At 47.6% G+C, this 18,173-nt stretch overlaps 1 protein-coding gene across 1 annotated transcript in view; it reads left to right on the top strand.

Annotated features, from left to right (window-relative positions):
- Positions 1 to 18,173, top strand: part of FBXL16 (F-box and leucine rich repeat protein 16) — a 239,253-nt gene that overhangs the window by 200,453 nt on the left and 20,627 nt on the right. Inside the window, exon 2 of the mRNA XM_063935458.1 lies at positions 2,850 to 3,548. Within this exon, the coding sequence (XP_063791528.1) occupies positions 2,862 to 3,548 (687 nt within the window). The 5' untranslated portion in view covers positions 2,850 to 2,861. The remainder of the gene's footprint in view (positions 1 to 2,849; positions 3,549 to 18,173) is intronic.

Genomic DNA, 18,173 nt, shown 5'->3' with positions numbered 1-18,173 from the left:
GTCCTACAGCAGTTGGCTAGTCAGAGTCCCTCACAATACTCTCTCTGAAGTGCATGTTAGTTTTCTTGTGTTCTATCCATTTTCCTAGGCAATGTGTGCTGGATGCACCCTGATGGTGCTGGTTGTCACTTTGCCAACTGTTTATTACTGTGTTTTTCACATGGTTCCAAAGTGTGTGTGCGGGTGTGTGTGTGTGTGTGCGCGCGCATTGGGGGCGCCAAATTACTGCCTTGTCCCAGGTGCCAAAACTTCTAGTTTCGGCCCTGCATATACTACTGCTCTCTCCCGATGTAACCCAGTCACATATACTACTGCTCTCTCCCGGTGTAACCCAGGCACATATACTACTGCTCTCTCCCGGTGTAACCCAGTCACATATACTACTGCTCTCTCCCGGTGTAACCCAGGCACATATACTACTGCTCTCTCCTGGAGTAACCCAGGCACATATACTACTGCTCTCTCCCGGTGTAACTCAGTCACCTATACTACTGCTCTCTCTCGGTGTAACCCAGTCACATATACTACTGCTCTCTCCCAGTGTTACCCAGTCACATATACTACTGTTCTCTCCCGGTATAACCCAGGCACATATACTACTGCTCTCTCCCGGTGTAACCCAGTCACATATACTACTGTTCTCTCCTGGTGTAACCCAGTCACATATACTACTGCTCTCTCCCAGTGTTACCCAGTCACATATACTACTGTTCTCTGCCGGTATAACCCAGGCACATATACTACTGTTCTCTCCCAGTGTAACCCAGGCACATATACTACTGTTGTCTCCTGCTGTAACCCAGGCACATATACTACTGCTCTCTCCTGCTGTAACCCAGGCACATATACTACTGTTCCCTCCTGGTGTAACACTGGCACATATACTACTGTTCTCTCCTGGTGTAACCCAGGCACATACACTACTGTTCTCTCCTGGTGTAACCCAGGCACATATACTACTGCTCTCTCCTGCTGTAACCCAGGCACATATACTACTGTTCTCTCCTGGTGTAACCCAGGCACATATACTATTGCTCTGTCCTAGTGTAACCCAGGCCCATATACTACTGTTCTCTCCTGGTGTAACCCAGGCACATATACTACTGCTCTCTCCTGGTGTAGCCCAGGCACATATACTACTGTTCCCTCCTGGTGTAACACTGGCACATATACTACTGTTCTCTCCTGGTGTAACCCAGGCACATATACTACTGCTCTCTCCTGGTGTAACCCAGTCACATATACTACTGCTCTCTCCTGGTGTAACCCAGGCACATACACTACTGTTCTCTCCTGGGGTAACCCAGGCACATATACTAATGCTCTCTCCTGCTGTAACCCAGGCACATATACTACTGTTCTCTCCTGGTGTAACCCAGGCACATATACTACTGCTCTCACCTTGTGTAACCCAGGCACATATACTACTGTTCTCTCCTGGCGCAACCCAAACACTGATATTTGTGAAGTTCGATTATTTTACAAGGAAAAGCAATACCTAATCACACTGTTATTCGGCCGCTGCTGCCATTAAACATAAGCAAATAACCCCTAAGATATGTATGCACATTGCGTATACACGCCGACTCGCTATGCGCACAATGCAGCGACACGTGTGGGGTCATAGGTTGGTTTAAATGAATGGGCGATGCTTGGTCCAGGTGTACTTGCAGGTGTGCGCCACTGGGTTCCCGCCGAATATCAAGAGTAAAATATTTACAGTAGTTTGTGAATGGGTGGATTGGGGGCAAAGTTTAGGTACATTGGGTTGGGCTTTATCTGCCCCGTGCATGTATATTTTGGGAGATATGCAAAGGTACATCTTGCTTTTCATAATACAACCTAGAACCGGTTAATAACTTAACTGAAAATCCTCATTCTCCCTCTTTAGGGAGAGATGTACTAAGCAGTGATAAAAGTGGAGAAGTGAGCCAGTGGAGAAGTTACCCATGGCAACCAATCAGCTGCTCTGTGTACTTTTATAGTATGCAAATTATAAATGTTACAGCAATGCTGATTGGTTGCCATGGACAACTTCTCCACTGGCTCACTTCTCCACTTTTAACACTGTTTAGTACATGTCCCCTTAAGTCTCATTTCTTTAAAGAAATTCAGAAATCAAGTATTTTATATATACAGTACTGCATACAGTATATTCTTAATCAAGGATGACTTATGGTTATTGACCTATAATTTTATAATACAGCATACGTATCTCCTATTCAAGATTCCCTCCTTCCCTCCTCCTCCTATTATACGGATATTATCAGCCACCTAGCGGTAAATTTACTAAAGCTTCTAAAAATAAGACTGAAAAGATGTTATGCTGCCCATAGTAACCAACCAGATTCTGTATCATTTCTCTACTGCATCCTATAAAATGATAGCATCTGATTGGTTGCTACGGGCAACATCACCTCTTTTTTTTATTTTTAGAAGCTTTAGTAAATTTACCCCCTAGAATTCCAGTTTCATATTGAAGCTCCGTACTGTAGGTAGACTGCTTTTATACAGGGGTCGGGTCATCAAATTGACTTTATTTTTTATTTTTATATTTTACAGTCGGGTAAGGACATCAGTCGTTATGATATATATAATATACAACCTTTTATCTACGTTTTGTCTACACTGACAACTGTACGTTGTCTCGTGGAAGAGTGGCAAAAAAAGTAACATTAATGACATCACTGACAAAAACCATAAGAGATGACATCACCACTCACTGTGTATATACATATATATATATATATATTTTGCAGCTGTCTCTACAGAAATTAATGTTGCTTATGTTATATATGTGACCGTATATGTATATTTTCTATTGATCTATGTTTCTTTCTTATTCATAGTGAGTTGAAAACATGTCTAATACAACCAACGGTGACACCAAAGCCCAGTGCTTGCCACGTAACGGGCTGGTGAAGATCCCTGGACCCACCAATGGTCTAGGCTCTGCCAGCATCACCAAAGGAACACCAGCAGTCAAGAACCGGATTTGCCAGCCTCCCTCTGTGCCATCCATTTTAAGTCAGGCCTTTCCCAAGCACCCGGAGCATGTTAACCCTTCAGTGTTACCCATCCTACCACCGCCACCGGCCCACAACATCCCTTTGGGCCTCAGCCCTGGAGAGGAAAATGCACCATTACCATGTGGGCCCTCCTTGGACAGAGTCCAGGGTCAGGGGAAGGACTGTCACCTGGCCCTTGATGAGAAGATCCTAAACCGACTCTTCTCTTACTTCTCGGCTTGCGAGAAGTGCGTCCTTGCACAGGTCTGCAAGACGTGGAGGCGGGTACTTTACCAGCCCAGGTTCTGGGTGAGCCTCAGCCCTGTCCTCCACGCCAAGGAACTATACAATCTCTTGCCCACAGGGGAGAAGGAGTTTGTCAGTCTGCAGGGATTTGCTGTGCGCGGGTTTGAAGCGTTCTGTTTGGTTGGCGTGTCGGACCTGGATATCTGTGAGTTCATTGACAACTATCCTCTGTCAAAGAAAGGGGTGAAGTCTGTGAGCCTAAAACGGTCAACAATCACCGACGCTGGCTTGGAGGTGAGATGGTTGGTGATGGAGTGTCACCCTGGTTGTATATGCAATTCTACTTACTGTTCACACCACACCTGAACTTATCTACAGTATTGAGGGGTGTATATATATATATATATATATATATATATATATATATATATATATATAGTACACCATAGACACTGCACATGCACACATATATATAGCACACTATACACCCCCCCCCCCCCCCTGCGTACTGTACAGCCATGCAGCACTGTGATGCTCCAACAACACAATGACAGACTTGAGCATATGCAGACTCTTTTATAGAGCCAAGTAAACAACACGATCCTGCAATTTAATTGACCTGACCTTTAAGTCTAGTGACTCAGTCATGTGATGTTATTGTGATTGATGAGTCATGCGCAATAACACTCAGTTAAGAGACAACTTGTAGCGTTTAACCATTTCACTACATGTCAACATATTTAACAGTGGAAAGGGCTATCAGTAGTGTGTCACAAAACAACAGTGGGCTCTCTGTGCTTACCTGTACAAGTGTTCCAGCACTGTCTGCTCAGTCAGGTGGCAGCTGGTGGCATCCAGCGGTGAGGGCAGAGGGTTGCCGCAACTTTGGTGTTTGGTGGAGTTGACCTCCCGCTGATTCCTGGTGCTGGGCGCCGCCATGTTAGCTGTCCTCAGGTGATCAGTGGCCAGCCAATCCGGGACAGCTAGTCTCTCAGATGATTGTAAACAGCCAATCCCTGCCTCTGCGTAGATATAAAGGTGCCAGTCCCGAAAATCTCAAGTTGCCAGTGAAAAATTGATCACCGCCTAGTTGCATGCTTCTAGTGAGCTCCTGTGGATTCTATCCTATCAGTGACTCCAGTGCAGTTACCATCCTGTGCACTCACTGGCTCCATTGGTTCCAGTCCGATATTGCACCATTGGTTCTAGTCCGATAATCTCTCCATCGGTTCCAGTCTGATATTGCACAATCGGTTCCAGTCTGATAATCTCTCCATCGGTTCCAGTCCGATAGTGTACCATCGGTTCCAGTCCGATAATCTCTCCACCGGTTAAAGTGAGCAATCCCATAGTGCGGCAGGTGGTCATGACAGATGTACAGAATAGCAATTGGATGGGTTGGGTAACTCTCTTACATGAAATGATTTCTGAAGCTATGATTAGTAGAGGCCACTATGGCAGTGACTGATCGGGACAATTTATCCAATCGCTATTCCTGGGGTGAGGGAGTATTTGTTGGCCCCACGTAGATAACTTGGTAGCTGTCACGCTCAGGGTGTTGTTTTGCTTTGGAGCTTATGATTGGTTGACCGTCATGGGCCTGTGACTTTGGTGCCTCTTACTGGCTATGAGCCTGACACAGAGGCAGGAGTGATCGGTGCTGGGTCTTCAGTAGCAGCGGATGTAAGAAGGGATGTAATGATGCAGGTGTCGTCTTTTTGAAATAAGACACCCACCTGTGTCTACTCTGATCCACTGCATGCGTCCGAAGACGCAGCATCAGATCACTATCAGGAAGATCAGGTAGACAATTGGACATCTGAGTAAAGGCCCGTACACACTGGCCGATATATCGGCCGTTCTCTACACATATAATTATACATATAATTATAAAATATGACGTCATATGAACGCCCTGCGTTCGGCCAGCCACTCCCCCATTTCTCCAGACACTCCCGCGTTTTTCCCTGACACGCCTGCGTTTTTTTGCAAACGCCGGGAAAACGCTGAGTTGCCGCCCAGAAATGCGCTTTTCCTGTCAATCATTTTCCGAACAGCAGAGCGACTGAAAAGCGCCGAAGAAGCCACAGCAAAACAGCTAAGTTTTGTGTAAAATAACTAAGCTCATACGCCCTGCGTGCCTTGCACATGCGCAATTTGCAACTAATCGCAGCATAACGAAAATCGGCAACGAGCGAAAAACTCGGAATGACCACCATTGTCAGGCAATTTCTTTTCTCACCCATTTTCATCACGTTTCTAGACATGATTTTAATACTTCGCTCCCAGAGCCCTATTATAAGGCAGATAAATATAGTCTGATACAGTGGCTTATACAGCCTGTGACATATGAAATATTGATGCAATTACCTTTTAAATATATATATGTAATGAATAAATAGTTATTTAAAACTTTCTTACTGTGAGCAAGGGATAGAGTGCACCCACTTTGGAACTGATTCCTAATCCTTTTCCTGTTGGATTATTGTTTGCAACTTTGAATCAGGAGCTAGCGCCCAGGAATAGTGACTATTATGGAAAATAATGATATTATCCGCATATATATATATATATATATATATATATATAATTATGCTGGTACTCCCTTGCCATTTATTTTCATATAGTATGTAAAAACTAGGTAACACTCCCTTTCATTTGAATCTGCATATCTATCTATCTATCTATCTATCTATCTATCTATCTATCTATCTATCTATCTATCTATCTATCAGGCCCTGCACACTGGGCGATAATACTGAAAGATATGAACGATCTTGTTTCATATCGTTCATATCTTTCAGTGTGTGGGCACCAACAATGAACAATGCGCGGCCCCGCGCTCGTTCATCGTTGGTGCCGGGTCACTTATACAAGCAAGCCAATATGGACAATCTCATCCATATTAGCATGCACTGCTATGGGGTTGGGTGACGGGGGGAGTGAAGAAACTCCTATCTATCTATCTATCTATCTATCTATCTATCTATCTATCTATCTATCTATCTATCTATCTATCTATCTATCTATCTATCTATCTACAGTATCTATCCATCTATCTATCTAGCTATCTATCTACCTGTATCTAGCTATGTCTATATCTATCTATCTATCTATCTATCTATCTATCTATCTATCTATCTATCTATCTATCTATCTATCTATCTATCTATCTGTCTATCTATCTGTCTATATTTATTTATTAACAGTTTCTTATATAGCGCAGCATATTCCGTTGCGCTTTATAATTAGAACAACAGTAATAGAACAAAACTGGGTAAAAACAGACAGACATAGAGGTAGGAGGGCCCTGCTCGCAAGCTTACAATATCTATCTATCTATCTATCTATCTATCTATCTATCTATCTATCTATCTGTCTGTCTGTCTGTCTGTCTGTCTGTCTGTCTGTATCTATCTATCTATCTATCTATCTATATGTCTATATCTATCTGTCTATATCTATCTGTCTGTATCTATCTATCTATCTATCTATCTATCTATCTATCTATCTATCTATCTATCTATCTATCTATATGTCTCTGACTATCTATCTATTATCTATCTATATATCATCTGTAACTATCTATTTATCTATCTATCTATCTATCTATCTATCTATCTATCTATCTATCTATCTATCTATCTATCTATCTATCTATGTCAATATATATATAGCTGTCAGCAATCAGGTATTGGGATAGAAATAGGCAGCAGGTGCACCAAGCAGGCTACAGGCAGCTTAGTGATGATGTCACTGGGGAGAGACAGGTAGCATTTAGCACTGCTTATAATGGATGCTTGCAATGAGTTCAGGATTATAGAACAAAAGCACAGACAATATACAACATGGAATTACTGTCTAAGTCAGGGCTGCTGCAAGTATATCCCACCGGAGGGCTGCATTTCCCTAACCACTATGTCTTATACAGTACATCCAGCCGCATGTATGGGGCTCCCAGGGGTAGCTGGGGGCAGAAGAAATTTATAAAAAGTTAACGGGCCTTGCTCATGGATTGTAATTGGAGAGCCCTGTTAACGGTGGGGGCAGCATGCAGAAATAATATATCCAGACTCCATGCAAATGACGTCCCCTCACAGCGGGGGCCAAGAAGGTCCTAAATAAGGCAGACATGGATAGCAGATAATGACGAGAATGAGTGATCTGCAGCCCATAGGAACCAATTAAACGTCTGCTTGTATTAGTCTAGCTGATCAAAGAAAAGTCACGTGTGAGCCAGAGCTATAAATAATTAAGTGCGGTGATGAATGCATTTTCCCAGGACTGCCTAGGCCTGTATGTACTATATTTACTAAATGCATTTTCCCAGGACTGCCTAGGCCTGTATGTACTATATTTACTAAATGCATTTTCCCCGGTCTGCCTAGACCTGTATGTACTATATTCACTAAATGCATTTTCCCAGGACTGCCTAGGTCTGTATGTACTATATTTACTAAATGCATTTTCCCAGGACTGCCTAGGCCTGTATGTACTATATTTACTAAATGCATTTCCCCCGGTCTGCCTAGGCCTGTATTTACTATAGTCACTAAATGCTTTTTCCCAGGACTGCCTAGACCTGTATGTACTATATTTACTAAATGCTTTTTCCAAGGCCTGCCTAGGCCTGTATGTACTATATTTACGAAATGCATTTTCCCCGGACTGCCTAGACCTGTATGTACTATATTTACTAAATGCATTTTCCTAGGCCTGCCTAGACCTGTATGTACTATATTTACTAAATGCATTTTCCCTGGACTGCCTAGACCTGTATTTACTATATTTACTAAATGCATTTTCCCAGGACTGCCTAGGCCTGTATGTACTATATTTACTAAATGCATTTCCCCCGGTCTGCCTAGACCTGTATGTACTATATTTACTAAATGCATTTTCCCAGGCCTGCCTAGGCCTGTATTTACTATATTTACTAAATGCATTTTCCCAGGCCTGCCTAGACCTGTATGTACTATATTTACTAAATGCATTTCCCCCGGTCTGCCTAGGCCTGTATTTACTATATTTACTAAATGCATTTTCCCAGGCCTGCCTAGGCCTGTATGTACTATATTTACTAAATGCATTTTCCCAGGGCTACCTAGACCTGTATGTACTATATTTACTAAATGCATTTTCCCAGGCCTGCCTAGGCCTGTATTTACTATATTTACTAAATGCATTTTCCCAGGCCTGCCTAGACCTGTATGTACTATATTTACTAAATGCATTTCCCCCGGTCTGCCTAGGCCTGTATTTACTATATTTACTAAATGCATTTTCCCAGGCCTGCCTAGGCCTGTATTTACTATATTTACTAAATGCATTTTCCCAGGCCTGCCTAGGCCTGTATGTACTATATTTACTAAATGCATTTTCCCAGGCCTGCCTAGACCTGTATGTACTATATTTACTAAATGCATTTCCCCCGGTCTGCCTAGGCCTGTATGTACTATATTTACTAAATGCATTTTCCCAGGCCTGCCTAGGCCTGTATGTACTATATTTACTAAATGCATTTTCCCAGGCCTGCCTAGACCTGTATGTACTATATTTACTAAATGCATTTTCCCAGGCCTGCCTAGGCCTGTATTTACTATATTTACTAAATGCATTTTCCCAGGACTGTCTAGGCCTGTATGTACTATATTTACTAAATGCATTTTCCCAGGCCTGCCTAGGCCTGTATTTACTATATTTACTAAATGCATTTTCCCAGGACTGTCTAGGCCTGTATGTACTATATTTACTAAATGCATTTTCCCAGGACTGTCTAGGCCTGTATTTACTATATTCACTAAATGCATTTTCCCAGGTCTGCCTAGACCTGTATGTACTATATTTACTAAATGCATTTCCCCCGGTCGGCCTAGGCCTGTATGTACTATATTTACTAAATGCATTTTCCCAGGCCTGCCTAGGCCTGTATGTACTATATTTACTAAATGCATTTTCCCAGGCCTACCTAGACCTGTATGTACTATATTTACTAAATGCATTTTCCCGGGTCGGCCTAGGCCTGTATGTACTATATTTACTAAATGCATTTTCCCAGGACTGCCTAGGCCTGTATTTACTATATTTACTAAATGCATTTTCCTAGGCCTGCCTAGGCCTGTATGTACTATATTTACTAAATGCATTTTCCCAGGCCTGCCTAGGCCTGTATGTACTATATTTACTAAAAGACTGCGTAGGTCATGTAATATGGCCGAAACAGCGTAAACTCACCGGCTGGGCTTGCTGCACGCCTCTTAATGCATCACTCTGGCACGGAAGGGGTTACAGTTTTTGTGGGAGGAACGTAAGGAAAACTGCCTGGATTGTGATTGGCTGGATTCTGTATAGGGGCTGGTCTGACATACATATAGTCTTCAGACCTAGGACTTCCTGCCTCTTTAAAGTACACTGATTTATTACTGTTTTCTTCACACACTTAATTTCCATCTATTATCTTTCTCTCTACCCTCCTACTCTATAATACTCTCTGTACCTTCTATTTTCTATCCCTGTTCCCCTCCTTCTATCCTCTTTTTCCCCCTCTCCTATTTCTTATTCGATTCCTGTGTGCCTGACCCTGGTGCAGCGCTGGCCAGCCTGCTCGGCTACTGGAGTCGGCGCTGGCCCGTTGCGCCTGTAGCACATGTGCCGGGCGTTCGCGGCCGGGCTTGGCCGCCCGCTCGCGCTCCCCCTCCGGCCTCTATCTTCGTCTCCGGGGACGAGTTGCCGGGTGTTCCTGCACGGCTGCGGTGGCCTGCTCGGGCGGCCGTTCGGTCGTCCCCGTATCCGCTTGTGGGAGCGGGTGACGGCCGCGCAGGGCCTGGGTGCCCTGGACAGCGCTCCCGCCCGCAGCGTGGCCGGGTGCTTCCGCCGGTGGGGGGGTGGGGGGGGGGCAGCGTCAGACACGCTGTCTGCATAAAAAATAAATAAATAAATGAAAATAAATAAGCATATAAATAAATACAAGAAGATGCTGGATCACGTGCAGCCCGCCCACCTGCGTCTGGGCTGGTCTTGTCACCGGTCCACGCAAGGGCTGCCCACATGAGGCCTAGCCGGGCATAGAGTGCGGGGCTTTCTCCTGGCCAGGTGCGGGACTGTGCGGTGGCCTCCCGCAGTGGGACGGGGTGATGCGCCCCTCCTGCTGCAGTTGGGCCAGTGACGCCATCAGCCCTCGCGGGGAGGTCCCTCAGGGGTCTCTGGCTGGCCGTCCGCACTGGAGCCGTTCCTACTGTCGCAGGGCCACACGGTGGGTCGGGTCCCAAGGCACCAGCCCTTTCTGGGGGTGCGTTTGCGTCACTTAGTCCGGCCGGCCGACGTGCCCGCATTATCCCGGCTGGCCACAATCAGGTAGTGCAGCTGCATGTTTATGCCCCCCCCCCCCCCTAGGGGGCCGGCATACGCAGTCAGTTAGCGCGTTATCTAGGCCCAGCCAGGGGCAGCCTGCTCCGGACGCAGCTGCGAACAGCCCACAGTCTGAGGGTGCACTGCGTCTCTATGGCAGCGACAGCGCTCAGGACACTCGTCTGCGCACGATGATAGGGATAGTCGGCGGTCACGGCGCCGATGTGCCAGGCTGAGCTTTTCAGAAGAGGGTCGTGATGCCGCGATATCCAACGGCGAGGGCTCGTCCGGGTCTTTGCTTCCACGGGTGTTTTCCAAGCCTCTCGTCCGGAGCGGGACTCCCGTTTGGTGTCCGACGATGGCGGCTGCACCCTTGGGGGATGTCTCCGTGTTATCCGCCATTTGTGCCGCCGTTGTTTCGGCCGTTGCTCCCTTGTTATCCACCGTACCCGGGGGACAGGGGCCGGCCACCGCATCCTTGGCGGATAGCATCGCGCGCACTCTTACGCCGCTCCTGTCCTATAGTGGGACGGTCCGTCTGCCAGCCCCGCAGCTCGCTGCGGCTGCAGGAGCAGTCGGGGTACATGGGAACGATGTATCTTTTGTCTCCCCAGCCGCTGACGCAGAGACAAGGATGGAGCCTGATGGTACCTCAGCAAGTCGTCTGGAGGATGCAGGAACGGACGATGTGGCCGCTCTGGCAAGTGAGTCTTCCCCTGACCCCGACTGGTCCCGGGGGATTGCGGTTAGCCCCAATAGCGGATCGGGATCCAATACGCGGTCCCGCTCATCTGGCGGGGGTGTGTGCGCGTAGGGTTTCCAGCAAACGCAGTAGGAACTTGCATAGGCGTCGGGGCACGAACTCTTCCCTTGCCTCCTCGTCCTCAGATGGGGTATCCTCCTCCGGCGGCGGATTGCACAGGGTAAACCGTCGCGAAATGGGCATACGCAGATATTCCAGCTCTTCCGCCTCGCAGGCGTCGGTTGATTCGGACAACGTTCACTGCACTAACACGGCGGTGCAACGTGGTCTGCGACCCCGGATCCGAGACCGACTATGTAAGGGGCAATACGTCATTATTTTTGCACTTACTAGCACTGATCATAGGGACTTGCTTTCGGATAAGAAACAACCCCCAGCGCAGCAAGGACGCTTGTCGCTCCTATCCAATTGGGTTGGGTGCTGGTTAATCTTTGCGGCATGTTCTTTAGAGACACGCCTGGATGCACACATGAACATTGTGCGCTGTCAGTTCCTAATACACGTGCTGTACCTAAGTACGAAGGGTCGGCTTGGCGACGTTACAATGGCGACTTCCGGCGCGAACAGCACGGTCGGGAATTCTACTATTTCGGGAAACCGAATGTTGAATTGCACGTGGAGCTCACTCAGGGCCCCGGGCGCGATTAGGACGGCGGTACTGCGAGTCGATGGGCGAGGCAGCCTGGCTCTACCGGCATTCAGATGGGTCCGTCGCGCGCGGGGCATGGCTAAGGCTTCGCATTCAATAATGCCCATTGGGATTTGGTAGGACGGTGTCGTTTTCATCACTCCTGCATCCGATTTGACAGAGGCCATGGGTTCAGGGGCTGCCTCAAACCAGGGAATTGGGGTATTTTCGGCCCGCAGACACAAACAAAAAACGCGTTCCCGCGGCCCCAGTCGCTGGGCACAGCCCCCTCCCCAATTAGACTTCCAGCGATCCTACCCTGGCTGCTCCGTTACCCGCTACGGGTGGACGCCAATTTTTTGCACTCTGTTTTCGCGCCTGGCTTCCCCTTGCCGATATCTGGTCCTGTGGGTCCCGGTGCTGGTGCGAACCTTTGTTCGGCTAGGGAGTTTCCGACCATCCTACGGCAGAAGTTGAAGCTGAGATGTCGTTGGGTCGTCTTTCCTGTCCTCTCGGGCCTCATTCGATATTGCTATACCGGCTGCTCGGCGTAGGGTCATTTACCTATCTGTCGATTCGGCCATAGCCACCATTCGGTCCTTTGGTCCGGGGGCCTCTATGTGTCACTTGGTCATCCTGTCGGCTTTTCGTCTCCTCCCGCTATCCCCTTTTTGCCTTTAGGTTCATGGGTTTCCCACTGGACGATGGCTTCTACATCGATCGGTGTCTCCATATGGGTTGTTTTGTCTCTTGCGCATACTTTGTGCGATTCAGTTCATTCCTCCAGTGGTGCTGGAGCATGCGAGGGGCGAAAGGGGTACTTCGCACTATCTGGACGATTTCCTCTTGATTGGCCCTCCGGACTCAGATCGCTGCACTAGCTTGCTTCAGCGAGTGTTTACCCTCTTCGCGCACTTTGGGGTTCCTGTGGCGCCTGTGAAGACAGAGGATCCTTCTGCCACCTTAGTTTACCTCGGAATTCAACTTGCTGCGGTCTTCGGTTTATGTAGGCTCCCGGTGGACACTGTGTTCCGTCTTCACGACAGTATCCTCTATGCGCTGGCTGCAGGTAAGCTTACTCTTAAGCGCTCAATCTTTCTTGGGCCTGTTTCATTTTGCTTGCACAGTTATCCCCAGGGGTAGGGTTTTTTGTAGGACATTTGAGCGGGCGACAGTTGGGCTTAGACGCACGCCTCATTTGCTTAGATTGTCCATTGACATTCGGAGAGATTTACATACATGGGACATGTTTCTAGTTCATTTCAATGGCGCCCGTGTTTGGCAAGAGGCGGAGGTGTCGAACACGTCCTTGGAGCTCTTCACGGACGCCTCCGGCGCTTGCGGTTTCGGAGCTTACTTCGCTGGTCGGTGGTGTACATCTCATCTCCATGGCCCAGTATCTGGTTCAGCGAGCAACTGACGAGACACATGCTGTTGCTAGAATTTTTTCCCATACTGGTCGCGTTAGTGTTGTGGTGCGATGCCCTGCGTAACAAAACGGTAATCTTCTGGTGTGACACTTTGGGCATGGTTTTCGCCAGTAATAGGCAACAAATCATCATCCTTGCCAGTCCTTCGGGTCATTGCGCAGATAGTTTTGCTATGCCTGGTGAACAGCATTCAGTTGCGAGCCAAGCTTGTCCCGGGTGTGCGTAACGAAATTGCTGATGACCTTTCTCGCGTCGAATGGCAGAGGCTTAGGCGCTTGTCTCCTGCAGCACTAATCCAAGGGGAATTGTGTCCTGATCATGTGTGGCAAGTTCCCTGCCCGGATTGGAGGATTTAGCCCACCGGTCATTGGCTCCTGCAACTGTCGCGGCTTATATGCCCGCATGGGAGCAGTGCAGTGGTAAGACCTCTCACGACTTACTTTTGGATTATGTCTGGGCTTTTCATTCCGGCGTTAGATCGCGGGCGTATGTCGGTCGGGTGCTTGCGGGTATGTCATGCTTTCTGCGACTTCGCGGGGAATGGGATTTTGCCAAGTACTTTTTCCTCGGGAGGGTGTTGAAAGGATGGGCACGGGCGGTCCCGCCACTGTCAAAAAAAAAAAAAAAAAAACATTGGCCGAATGACGAGCTTTGTTCCGGCGAATTTTGGGATCCCTCCGGAGTGTTTTGCTCTTCGGGATATGAAGTTCGCCTCTTCAGGACGGTCTTTACGATGGCCTTTCACGGTGCGTTCAGGGTGGGCGAGCTGGAGTCCCTTTCGCGGACTACTGCCTCGCCCATTCTGGCGAGCCAAGTCGTCGTCCACCCCGACGGTTTGTGGTGTAGGATTCAGCGCCCTAAGACTGATGTAGTCGGCTGGGGGGCAGTGGGTTCGGGTGGGCCGGGCTCGTGTGCAGGGCATTTGTCCAGTTACCGCGGCCCGGTCTTATTCGTCCGTACAGCCTTACGGGTGGCTCGTCCATAGTGACGGTTCCCCATTGAACAGATATCAATTCCCGTCGGTTTTGGGGCGTTGTATTTTATACCTGGGTCTATCTCCGGCCGACTATGGGACTCACTCTTTCCGCACCGGCTCTGATTCTGCAGCCGCTGCGGCGGGTTGGTCCGAAGTCGCAGTCTGGGCACTGGGTGGGTGGAGGTCTGGTGCAGCCAGGCGCTATATCAGGCCTTTTCCTCCCAGTGCGCCCCTTTGAGGATTAGCCAGTCGTCACAGTTGCACTTTGCGATTGTGGGGGCCTTGAGGAATTTTTGCTTTATCGTTGGTTTTAATTACGGTTTTTGCCGGCTGACGAAGTTTTGTGTTTTTGCCTCAAGTCAAATTGGGCGACCCCCCCCTCCCCCCCCCCCCCCCCCCCCCCGTTAGGGACGCAGGTTAGGTTACCCATTTTCTCCATACTATATTTCATTTATTAACCTCAGTCACACCCTTCTTTTGCAGGCAGGCGGCTAGATCCGCGCTTTATATGGTTTGTCTGCCATTCCTACGTATACTGGCTGTCGGTGTCGGCAGTTTACGGAGTTGCAGGCTGTGCGCTGGCTGGGACGGCCTGCGAGACTGGCTGAGGTCGGCAGTCAGCCGATTCGGGTATCTGCTTTTTCTGGTCCTGCATGTGGGTGGCAATGATCTGGTACGCCGGGTCTTGAGGTCCATTTAGCTTAGTTATTTGTTTTCTTTAGTTTGAGTTGAGTTGAGTTTTCTTTGTGTTATGCTTTGTTTAGTTGAGTTGAGTTTTCGGTTCGGTGGCGGTGGCAGGTTGGTAACCTGGCAGTTGGCCGGTTTCTGAACGGTTATTTTAGTTTAACTTAAGGAGTTTATCATTAGTAAGTTCGGATGAACTTTTAGGTATTTTTATAGTCTTATAATTAATTGATGGGCACCACCATACCTGGTGGGCCCATATGATAGATCATAAACATATGTGGATATCGGGGCCGGAGGCCCAATTTTTTACAACTGTTGGTGGGCAGGGGTAGTGGCAGAAGGTCAACCCCTGGCCTTGGATTTTGGATTTCCGATGTCTGGGATGGAGGCAGGAGGCCGATCCCAGAACATCTGGGGCAGAAGGCCCCCTCACGCATATGTTTTTATTGCTCGGGATGGAGGCAGGAGGCCGATCCCGGAACATCTGGGGCAGAAGGCTCCCTCACACATATGTTTATCACTCTATTTGGTCATATCATTTTGGATCACCCTTATTAAGTTGTTTATCATGCTTAACCGTTCTTCTACCCGCCACCTTAGTTAGAGAGGGAAGTCTGCATTTATAGTTTAGTACTAATAGGCCTTCCTCTCAGTCAAAATAAAAAGCTGACCTCTTTCACGCCAATTACGGTTGTTGTGTTTTTATTTACTAAGATAAGTGTGCTTGAGTGGCGTGCGAATGCATCTCACGTGTGAAGTTTTAGACTGCGTAGGTCATGTAATATGGCCGAAACAGCGTAAACTCACCGGCTGGGCTTGCTGCACGCCTCTTAATGCATCACTCTGGCACGGAAGGGGTTACAGTTTTTGTGGGAGGAACGTAAGGAAAACTGCCTGGATTGTGATTGGCTGGATTCTGTATAGGGGCTGGTCTGACATACATATAGTCTTCAGACCTAGGACTTCCTGCCTCTTTAAAGTTTTTTCCGTGACCCACCCTCCCGCCCTGGGGAGTTGGTTTTTTTTTGCTGCAGTGGGGTTACTTGTGTCGGCTTTTGGTGGCCGGTTTCTGAACGGTTATTTTAGTTTAACTTAAGGAGTTTATCATTAGTAAGTTCGGATGAACTTTTAGGTATTTTTATAGTCTTATAATTAATTGATGGGCACCACCATACCTGGTGGGCCCATATGATAGATCGTAAACATATGTGGATATCGGGGCCGGAGGCCCAATTTTTTACAACTGTTGGTGGGCAGGGTTAGTGGCAGAAGGTCGACCCCTGGCCTTGGATTTTGGATTTCTGATGTCTGGGATGGAGGCAGGAGGCCGATCCCAGAACATCTGGGGCAGAAGGCCCCCTCACGCATATGTTTTTATTGCTCGGGATGGAGGCAGGAGGCCGATCCCGGAACATCTGGGGCAGAAGGCCCCCTCACACATATGTTTATCACTCTATTTGGTCATATAATTTTGGATCACCCTTATTAAGTTGTTTATCATGCTTAACCGTTCTTCTCCCCGCCACCTTAGTTAGAGAGGGAAGTCTGCATTTATAGTTTAGTACTAATAGGCCTTCCTCTCAGTCAAAATAAAAAGCTGACCCCTTTCACGCCAATTACGGTTGTTGTGTTTTTATTTACTAAGATAAGTGTGCTTGAGTGGCGTGCGAATGCATCTGACGTGTGAAGTTTAAGACTACGTGGGTCATGTAATATGGCCGTAACAGCGTAAACTCACTGGCTGGGCTTGCTGCACGCCTCTTAATGCATCACTCTGGCACGGAAGGGGTTACAGTTTTTGTGGGAGGAACGTAAGGAAAACTGCCTGGATTGTGATTGGCTGGATTCTGTATAGGGGCTGGTCTGACATACATATAGGGGGTCATTCCGAGTTGTTCGCTCGTTATTTTTTTGTCGCAACGGAGCGATTAGTCGCTAATGCGCATGCGCAATGTTCGCACTGCGACTGCGCCAAGTAAATTTGCTATGCAGTTAGGTATTTTACTCACGGCATTACGAGGTTTTTTCTTCGTTCTGGTGATCGAAGTATGATTGACAGGAAGTGGGTGTTTCTGGGCGGAAACTGGTCGTTTTATGGGTGTGTGCGAAAAAACGCTACAGTTTCTGGGAAAAACGCGGGAGTGGCTGGAGAAACGGAGGAGTGTCTGGGCGAACGCTGGGTGTGTTTGTGACGTCAAATCAGGAACGAAACTGACTGAACTGATCGCAGATGCCGAGTAAGTGTGGAGCTACTCAGAAACTGCTAAGAAGTGTGTATTCGCAATTCTGCTAATCTTTCGTTCGCAATTTAGCGTGTGCAAAGCTGCTAAAAGCAGCTTGCGAGCGAACAACTCGGAATGACCCCCATAGTCTTGTGTCGGCTTTTGGTGGCCGGTTTCTGAACGGTTATTTTAGTTTAACTTAAGGAGTTTATCGTTCGTAAGTTCGGATGAACTTTTAGGTATTTTTATAGTCTTATAATTAATTGATGGGCACCACCATACCTGGTGGGCCCATATGATAGATCATAAACATATGTGGATATCGGGGCCGGAGGCCCAATTTTTTACAACTGTTGGTGGGCAGGGGTAGTGGCAGAAGGTCGACCCCTGGCCTTGGATTTTGGATTTCTGATGTCTGGGATGGAGGCAGGAGGCCGATCCCAGAACATCTGGGGCAGAAGGCTCCCTCACGCATATGTTTTTATTGCTCGGGATGGAGGCAGGAGGCCGATCCCGGAACATCTGGGGCAGAAGGCCCCCTCACACATATGTTTATCACTCTATTTTGTCATATAATTTTGGATCACCCTTATTAAGTTGTTTATCATGCTTAACCGTTCTTCTCCCCGCCACCTTAGTTAGAGAGGGAAGTCTGCATTTATAGTTTAGTACTAATAGGCCTTCCTCTCAGTCAAAATAAAAGCTGACCCCTTTCACGCCTATTACGGTTGTTGTGTTTTTATTTACTAAGATAAGTGTGCTTGAGTGGCGTGCGAATGCATCTGACGTGTGAAGTTTATGCATTTTCCCAGGACTGCCTAGACCTGTATGTACCATATTTACTAAATGCATTTTCCCAGGACTGC

The sequence above is a fragment of the Pseudophryne corroboree genome, chromosome 7 (assembly GCF_028390025.1).
Source record: "Pseudophryne corroboree isolate aPseCor3 chromosome 7, aPseCor3.hap2, whole genome shotgun sequence".
NCBI classification, from domain to species: Eukaryota; Metazoa; Chordata; class Amphibia; order Anura; family Myobatrachidae; genus Pseudophryne; species Pseudophryne corroboree.
This window is presented reverse-complemented; position numbering and strand designations above follow the sequence as displayed.